Source organism: Glandiceps talaboti, chromosome 20 (genome assembly GCF_964340395.1).
Source record: "Glandiceps talaboti chromosome 20, keGlaTala1.1, whole genome shotgun sequence".
Taxonomy (NCBI): domain Eukaryota; kingdom Metazoa; phylum Hemichordata; class Enteropneusta; family Spengelidae; genus Glandiceps; species Glandiceps talaboti.
The window spans coordinates 6,273,774-6,283,959 of NC_135568.1; the positions used below are offsets into that span (position 1 = coordinate 6,273,774).

The 10,186-nt window shown below is 34.3% G+C and overlaps 1 protein-coding gene across 1 annotated transcript; it reads left to right on the plus strand.

The window, feature by feature from the left end:
- Positions 1-49: 49 nt before the first annotated feature.
- Positions 50-7,659, plus strand: LOC144450831 (uncharacterized). The gene is made up of 8 exons (XM_078141569.1): positions 50-168; positions 288-380; positions 1,455-1,521; positions 2,356-2,441; positions 3,350-3,476; positions 4,634-4,675; positions 5,504-5,725; positions 6,034-7,659. The coding sequence occupies exons 1-8, from the start codon at positions 65-67 to the stop codon at positions 6,094-6,096; spliced, it is 804 nt and encodes a 267-aa protein (XP_077997695.1). The 5' UTR covers positions 50-64; the 3' UTR covers positions 6,097-7,659.
- The last annotated feature ends 2,527 nt before the right edge of the window (positions 7,660-10,186 follow it).

Genomic DNA, 10,186 nt, shown 5'->3' on the forward strand with positions numbered 1-10,186 from the left:
ACAATGTGTAACATATTGGTATGAATTTTGTATTTTGCAGAACGAGTGCAGAGTGTGTGGTAAGATGATCCAGATTACACTTGCTATGAACATTTTCTGGATATTTAATCTGTCCATTGAAGTTCTGTTACGTTTAGTGTTCTATATCCATACACGTATAGCTGCAAGGTAAGTAATACTAAATATACTCTGTGCAACCTTTGTTTGCCATTTGAAGATGAAATGTTTGATTATCAACTATATGTATTACGCTGGTAAATGTTCATACGTATCTATTGTTTACCTAGAATCTTCTACATGCTGAATGGTTGGGCGTTGCCGTTAACGATGATAATCATTTCTGTATTCATTGAGGAAGAGTTAAAGAAAGGAATATCTGTGTAAGTTTCATTTTCAATGTCATTACATATTTTCAGTGTCTTTTTGTTTTATTTCATATTGTTCTATTTTGTTTGTTCTCCCAAAAACAATCTCAGCATGTTACATGACGTGCTTGAAATGTAAGAAAACAGAAAAATCATTTGCATAACACAATATCGAATTCAAATGCAAATGACCATGATGATGGCTAAGTAAGTTCCTGAAGAGCACAGTTATTTTATGGCTGTTTCTGGAGACTGCAAAGATATCAATATTTGTGGACTTGGTTTTACTTAGTCTTGATCTTTACATATTATAATTATGTTTTATTTCTTGCACAGCCAATCAATGTGTTAAAGTACTATGTATTATTTCATATGTACCCGGAGATCACATGCACTGGGGAATGCACATACTAGTAATATTTGCCAATGCAATACTGAAAACATTGTTGCATACCAGTACCTGCATGGAAATGATATGTAAATGATATGCAAATGGTATGCAAATGATGGTGCAATCATTTGTTGATGAAAGCTGAGTCTGTCATTTTTATGGCAATTTGCTGTTTGAGATATAAACATGTGATAATAACAGACCCAATTCTGTGTGAGTTCCAGTGTGGGTGCTTGCGGTTTGCTCTCATGCTTGCAGTGTTTTCTGTTGCACTTTCACTTGGTACACTTATGAAAGTTATGGCTGCAGAGAACACTAAACACTCATGGAAATACCTAGAGTATGCCACACTTGCACTTGTATGTTATTGTTCTAGTCATACTATACAACCATAATCATCTTACCATTATTGGATGATTGCCTGCAAAATACATTTATGGAATGTCATAAGCTAATCTGTAGAGATACACCGTGATAGGGGCAAGGCCTCCTGTTGCATTGCCAACCCCCCCCATTTTAGGAGAAAGCTGGTGAGGGTGGAGTCACACAATGTATATCTTACAGTCTAGCTATGAGACAAAGGAAATATTTAAAACAAATGTTTTGCCGTTCCATTGTCTCGTTTCATCAGTTTTGCACCATGTACATCTGAATTTAGGGTCATATCTGTGTATTTAATGTTTGTATTTTGATTACAGCTGTTGGTTTCAGATTGGTGATGAAGTACTGTACATTGCAAATATACCTGCATCTATGTTAGTTTTGGTAAGTCTATATATTTAGATATTAATAATTCCCCAATATTTTTCTTCATTCATTCGAAGGAAAATATGAGTGACAAATGGTACTTGTCACTACGAGTTGCTAGACAAGTCCTTTGGTCAGGAGAATTTTCCAGCTGAATAAAGAAAAATATTTGGGAACGATTATATTTCCTCAAAATGAAAAAGTCGAAAAAATGATGGCGATTTTGGCTCATATTTGAAGCACCACAGAATCAAGACCCATAGACATGGGTTGTTGTGACGTAGAATGACCAGGGTAGATAATCTATATTTTCTGTTGAAAGAGAAGAAGTAATTGTATGTGCATGGTATAACTTAGATCACCTATTACAAATGTAAGAATTATGTATTTGGTGTAGGGACGGTCTAATCAGACATATTAATTTCTCTCTTAGAACTTAGAATTTAGACACCATATTTTGAGATCAAGTGCACATGTAGGAGTACCCTTGTAATGTTCAAAACTAGTTTACCAATGATTTTTTACCATGCACAAGCCCAGATATTGTCATTGAACAGAAAATATGGATTATATACCCTGGTTGTTCTACATCACGACAACTTGTGTCCACGTTACTGGTTGTGTAGTGTTGAAAATATGAATCAAAACTTTCCTAATTGATTATTTTTCACAATTTTTCATGAACTATGCTGACAAATGCATGACAATTCGATAACTTCCCCAATATTTTTCTTCTTTCACCCAGGAAATACTTGTGACCTAATGGTTGTCACTACTTGCATAGTGACTCGTAATTAAGTCCCCTTAGGTCACTCGTAATTTTAATAAGAATTTAATATGTTCCTTCTACAGGTAAGCATTGGAAGTCTTGGGTACACATACTACTATTACATGAGAGAAACAAAGAAATATGAACCAGACGAATGGATGAAATACTGGTGAGTTTGAAAATTTAACAGTGCAGGATACTTTTAAATCAATGAATCAAGGCATAGCATTCTTCCGTACTTCGACCATTAGTCTGTTCACTGCACTTTTGTTTTACAGTTAGCTGTCATACCGCCTAGCGCTCATATAGCCAAAGCTAGTCTGTAAGATAAGCACACTCATACATTGGTCTACCCCTCTCACAGAACAGACCAGTGAGGGCAGAGTGACATGTTGTACTATCTAATGGTCTAATCCAAAGTTTGTCCTGAGGATGATTTCAACAAGCTGGTTGTAACGCATTGAAAATGTGCATCAAGTAGTCTGATCGGTCACCAGTGTTCCCTCTAAGTTTTTTTTGAGACTGAGCAACTTAAGGAGAATGGGATAAAATGGAAAAGGTGACATGGCAGCCTTTGTGTGTGGGGGGGGGGGGGATTGTTCATAAAGGGGGTATCCCCTTCTGGCCAAAGCTGGAAGAAAATCATATGTTTATTTGCAATATGAAGCTAACACTTTTTACCTGCTCTCAGATGCTAAATAGAAAGAAATAAAACTCTATGACAATCTTTCATTTCATCATTAATTATACTTTATTTGGATATATTTTCTGTTTCATTCTTGATGCTTGGATATAAGGTTGTGCAAAACATGAAATTTGACTGCAAGGGCAGACAGAGACCTCGGGCAAGTACCGTGCAAATAAGCCTTAGTGGGAACACTGCTGGTCACAGTGTGCAGTGCCTTCAACCAATTCACAACTTAAGTTACAGGCTAATTTATGATAGACATATATTGAATCGTACACAAAGTCTTACACAAAGCCACAATATACCAAAACTATTGAACCAAGATAATCCAACACTGTCAAATTACCCATTCTAAAGAAATGTTTTCTGTTACTGTTTTTTTACCCCAGGAGAGAACTTCGATCAGTGATGCTGTTCCTGTTTTTTGGTATTATAAATTCAGTTGCTGGCATATGGATGGCAGTTGCTGATGATGTAGTTGTTGGATATGCCTTTGCACTGGCTTCCTTTGTATTTGTAAGTATTCAAGAGGCACAAGTTGAGTTCATGTGTTTTTTGGTGTAATTTTATGCTTCATCTTTAAAAAGTATTGGAAGGGTCCCACTTACTCCAGCATTGTTAACTCTTACTTGCACTTGACTAAAGTCAAACCTCATATTAAGATGTAACTTATAAATGATCTGATGAGATAATTAATATACATATTAAAATTGTATAACAAATCCCCACTAAGCAGTCAACTCTTCGAAACCATGGCAGAAGACAATTGTAATGTAATCGATAAAAGTGTAGTTTTAATTGGGGGTATTTTTTTTTTATTTTGGTTCCGGTTACCCAACACCACCTGGTTTTTCACTACCGACCCTAAACATGTTTTTACTTATTCAAGAAAAAAATAATACAACTGTGGAAATTGTGAAGTCTCACGAAATAGTGGATGTGGAAACTGAAATAAAACGACAATACAAAACTGTTCTTCCAATCTGTAATGTCTGTACATCTGATGGGAAGAAAGCAATAACACAGAGACCATATGGAAAACAACGGAAAACATAACTACCTGAACTTAGACACACATGAAAAAATTTGTTTTTTTAAATTAAATAAAAAATCTACCTACCCCACTTATTCTAAAATTGAGCATAATTGAAAGCAGACAATTTTTTGTATAGGCCTTATTATAAATACTTTTACTTGAGTAGACGGCTCATAAACTCAACTTGTTTCACTTTGACTCCTTTTTACTACAAAATCTTGTACATGTACATGTATGTCAAGTAACAGATGTTAACAGAAACCAGAAACAGAAAGTTACCAAGTACAAAATGAACAATATGGAAATGGGTCAAAATAGAACAAGAAGGTTGACTTATTCTCAGTACCTGTAATAGCATTTGACCACATGCTGGAGGGTCAAAATAGAACAAGAAGGTTGACTTATTCTCAGTACCTGTAATAGCATTTTAACTCATGCTAGAGGGTCAAAATAGAACAAGAAGGTTGACTTATTCTCAGTACCTGTAATAGCATTTTAACTCATGCTAGAGGGTCAAAATAGAACAAGAAGGTTGACTTCTTCTTAGTACCTGTAATATCATTTTATTTTCACTTCACTTCTATCCTAAAATTTTGAGCACGTCCTAATTGCACACTTTTCTTGATTGTTTTTGTAGGCATCTACTGTATACCTGTCTGCCTGTGCTACAAATGTAGAGGTAGGTTTATTATTGCAGTTATAGATTAAAATACTATAAATGACATGTCCTCAATTATTAACATATCTAATTCTTAATTAATATTCATAACTTGTAAATCATGATAATTTTCAATTTTTTTTCACTATACATCTTGTCTTTAGCAAATTAATTTATGTATATTGATTCCTGGTGCTAGGTAACAACAAATCAAACAAAATTCTTAATTAATATTCATAACTTGTAAATCATGATAATTTTCAATTTTTTTTCACTATACATCTTGTCTTTAGCAAATTGATTTATGTATATTGATTCCTGGTGCTAGGTAACAACAAATCAAACCGTATTTGAATGTTAAGGTGTAACATAAACCCTCCACAAACAGGAATTGGTGGAGGGTTTCTGAGATTAAAGTATAGTTCATTCATAGCATCAACAATTATCAGCTTACACAAATTTGATAAACTTGATCGTAAAGGGCAATGTTTTAATTCCGAGTCATTAGTATTATCTTGAAGGCTTACATGGGAGCGTACTTTTGTTCTAAATCAACTTTTTTACAGCTTTTTCAAACAACTAGTTTTTACATCTCGATTTTAATCCTAATCTGAAGTTAACAATTTGTTAGAAATCTTGCTTTGCTTGATAGACTTTTGTCCGTGATTTTTACATCCTGGCATTTGCTGAGCAATAACACTCTCAGACACTAATACAACCCATAACACCAAAGTAAAGCATTTTCTGTATGTACCACAATCATTTATAGCATCCATAATATGAATGCTTTAAATGAGTGTAGTACATAGAGATAGTGCTTTACTTCAGTGTTACTCATTGTATCTACAGATGTTGGAGGCAATCCGAATACAATATTCTGATGATCAATATCGTAAGAATGCACTGGTTGTAGTGAAATCAACTGAGCATGCTAGGATGGATGCTAGAAAGGGCAATAAATTGAAAATGAAGAGGATCTTGGAGAGGAAGAAGAAAAGGATGATGATGCGACAACAAATCAAACAGAAAGAAGTGGACAGGACTGACAAGATGGTCGCAATGTTTGTAACGGTAAGTGAGTCTTTCTCATACACCTGAACAGGTGGCACAAACTACTTACTTACTATATAAAACCACATTCCAGTATAATGTTAATGTTGATACATGTCTTCTATAACAGTACAATTCTGGCATTGTAAGAAAAGTTAATTGCATAGTAGGGATTCCTGAACATTTTTGATACGTATGATAAATTACGTCATTGGATCATTTATGAGTTGTATCTTACAGTCATTCCATTATTTTTTTTGGGGGGGGGGGGGCCTTATAACAGTTTCAGTCCTTCATTATCTTACAAGTTCACTTGATTTCTGTTTCAGGCGAAGACCCAGCCTAAGAAAAAAGCAACAAAAGCTGATTTTGAAGAAGATTTTTCTATTTGATTAAATTACTCTATATTTGATTCAAGACCAACCTATTTTTTTCAAGTAATAATTAATTTTTTGTGTGAATGTAAATTTTGGCAATAGTATTATAATCAAAAAGGATTGTGGAGTCATGATGGGCAAATGGTTAGAGTGGCCGGCTTGGAATCTGCAGGTTGCAGGTTCAAGCCCCATCGATGCCATTTGTTTCTTTAATAGTGGCTAAAGTCCTTGGGCAAGATTTGAACCATGAATGTGCCTCAGATAACCCAGCTGTATAATTGGGGACCTGTATAATTGGGACGCATGTCAATCCTAAAAACCAATTTTGACAGCTCCCCAAAATTTCACTATTATATTACATTACATTACATTATATTACATTACATTACATTACGCTATGCTACGTTGCATTACATTACGTTATGTTACATTACATTACATTGTTACATTACATTTACATTACATTACGTTATATTATATTACATTACGTTATGTTACATTACATTGCATTTCATAAGTGATACCAATTTGATTATGTAACCTCTTAATTTAATATGTAAATATTTGAAAAGTAGCACCAGAATTTTGAATATCTTGAACATTTTGACATTAGTTCATTTTAGGTTAGCAAGATTGAAGAACACGAAACCTGGTACCCAAGTGGGGATACAAGAGTACATATATGTACAATAGTCATGTAGTTAACCTGGTACCCAAGCGGGGATATAAGAGTACATATTTGTAGTTAACCCGGTACCCAAGTGGGGATACAAGAGTACATATTTGTAGTTAAAATGGTTGATACAAGTTTAATCTATTTTGTGCCATTTGGTAAAATGCAACCAATAAAAGAGCTCTACATAAAAATTGTACTTTTTCACAAAACAACCCTTGCTTGATAACTTATATTTTGTGTTTTTGTCTTATCAGTAGAGTATCCGATTTAAATTTATATGTGTGTCATTTTGAGATCTGATTTTGAATAACAAAATATATCACATATCATACACAGATGTTCTAAGTATTGATTGAACTAATGTAGGCAGAGTAGATACAAAGTGTTTTAAAAGTTCAGTATTTTCACACCAAGAAACTTGACATTATCTGGATTACACAAGTAAGGCTGTCAATGTTTTCTTTAAGTAAATAATTTCTCAATAATTTAAACCTTTTGAATGAGAAACTTTTGACAAGTTTGAATTCACTTTTAACTTTATACAGTTGTATTTAGCATTTAGAATCTTTTACATACACAGTATATGATACAGTGAAATTTTGTAAGTATCTCTGAGTTAGTTACATGAAGACTTGGGACTATCACTACCGTCCACCTTTTATGCAACATTCTTATCAATGAATGAAGTAGTCACAAACACTTTGTTACAGCAGAATATCGGCGTATACATGCATTCAAAAGTTGTATTTTTGTAAAAGAATTCTATACAGTATATTAAATGTTTTCGCAGTATGTTATATCACATTGATGTGGGCAAGTGTGCTGTTCCACATATCTAGTTACCAGTAAGTATTTACTAAAAGTGATTTACACATTTTGAGGTGAAATTGCACTATTTACACTTGAGAGAAATTTATCCTGTATAGTTTTAGTTGAAAAAATGAATAAACTAACATGTTTTATGTTACTCAGATGTTTATGGTGAATTTTGATGGTAAACTAGCCTCCCTGTCCCTGGTACATTATAATAGTAATAATCTTTATTCGTCCAAATAAATTCGGAAATATGTTGAATAGTTGCCACAGAGCAGTGCTCTAGTACCCTAGTGTTGAAGAAGTGAGAAGAAATGAGTGCCTGGGAAAACCTGTGTTGTTTGGCAGAGCATCACTCTTTTTACATAAAGCAGATTGCAAAATACTGTTCTGTGGCTCTGTTTGATACAACCATGCAGAAAAGGATAAGAAACTATTCATGCCACGCTTCATCATAGCAAGATTACAGTGTATTGCTACATTTAGTATGAATGAAATAAACTATTTAAAACCAACGTACTGCAACTAGATGCAAACATGTAGGTGCCAATGTTTTAAAGTCAGCATTTGATGTTTGCATGGTTACATGTCATTTAGGCAAAATTTAGTGTATCTGTAAAATAAATGTCATCATGCTGTCTTCGTACTTTCTTCATCATCGTCGCAGAACTGTCCTGCTGGACAATCTGTCAATACACTGAACTGGCAAATAATTGTTATTGTGGATGGGATGTTGACTTTCTTTCTTTGTTGTGTGTCTATGTTTATGTCCTTGCTTCATGCATTCTCTCTATTTTTAGCTATATTACTTTTCTGTGTTTGTGTTTCACTTCTTCTCTGATACCTGTGACCATCACCAAGTTTAATACATGTTACCAGGCTACATGTGAAACCCCCTTTTCTCTTGCTATTGTTTTACACCATAAACTACCAAGAAAGAAATATATTCCAAGGTGAACACAATATTAATCGGATTCTCGGAGAATATATATTATGTGAATGACTGATAAACAAGTTATAAGCACAGATTTGTTTGATGATGATCTAGTAGTCAGGACTTCTATAGTACTGACACGGTGCAAAGTTATGAGGAAAATTAGATTTTACATCTCCTCTGGAATATCTAGTATCCACATTGAGTGACTGTATACTGAGAGTAAAATTTTGTCAGCAGATCATAATGTTACATTTCCTAGGTATTAGAGTGTATTTATTTTCAAGGTTATCATGTTGCCAGCAATATACTGGACAACATAGCCAATAGTAAGTGAATTGAATTAGTAATCTAGTTTAGAAACTGCTGTAGTACAGAAAACACTTTTTTGACATTTTTTAATTTCTATTTTGAAACCAATGACATTTATCACATTTCATTATTCAAAACCTTTCAAAAATATTTTGGTTCAAATTAGCAGTGTGGTCAATGAATGGGGGTGGGGATCATGGTGTTTTGAGTCAGTGCCAATTATGAACAGGACAAACAAGTGCCTTGAGGAGTGCAAATGTGTACATGTATGGAAAGCCGCAGTTGTGTTAAGTCTAAAGAAAACAACACATTGACTATATGATGTGAACATATCTTTATATGATGTAAACAATTCATTATATGATGCAAGTACATCATTATGTGTGACAGTTATTGACATGGGTTTACAAGTATATTATCTCTGTTTATAATATTGTACTTGATAATTAGCTGAATTAATCAATATTAATAGTTCACTCAATCTAAGAGATATCCTAGAACTTTTGTTACTAAAACATGAATATTTTGTATGTCCGTGAACAGACAATAATACTTCTCATAGGGTTCCTATCTAAAGGGCTTTATACATGTGAAACAATGGATGTTGAATAGCAATTTACCAGATACACTTAAAATTATTGAAAATGTAACATGCAAAATTAACTATGCAGTGTGCGGTATTATGCTTTGAGAATAGAGTGTCTTTTGCAAGAACAAAAAGAGTATTTCTTGTCAACAAATGGGGGGTGGGGTCATTGTGTTTTTTTATTTGTCAGAGGGGGGGGTTGGATTTTTTTGTGGATGAATTGCAGGGGGGTCACTATTTTTAAGTACAACATGAACAAAAAGTCACCGACCCACCCCCAGGCCGTAAAAACTGATCGCTCCCTAAGGCAACTAATCCATACTCGGCTAGAGGTGCCTCTGCGGTATATTCAAAAGGGAAACATTTATACAAGATAAGATAGCGCCCTCATTATCTCTTTATTTTATGCTTTTGTTTTTCCAATTACTATTCATATATGCATTCCACTGTAAGTTGACGACATGTCATTGTCATGCATGTGTACCCCATCCACCTGTTTGAGTCTCAAAAACGTGGCAGGCAAGTCATTCTTTTCTTTCCAGTTGTCAGAGTGCTCAGTCAACTTGGAGCGGTCCTGTAAAGTATCTACAAATTAGTACTACAATCAGTTTAGCAGAGTCACAAAATGTGAGCAGTTCGTCGGCAGTTGTTCGGAGTTCTAGGCAGTTATGAGTTACTCTACTTCGAAGTATGTGGTCAACGTCGCTGTAATGGTGTAAAGTCGTCGACCCATGAATATAACGATTCTTTGGAAAGAAGCGAAAGACGCCGTCCGAACAGGAGC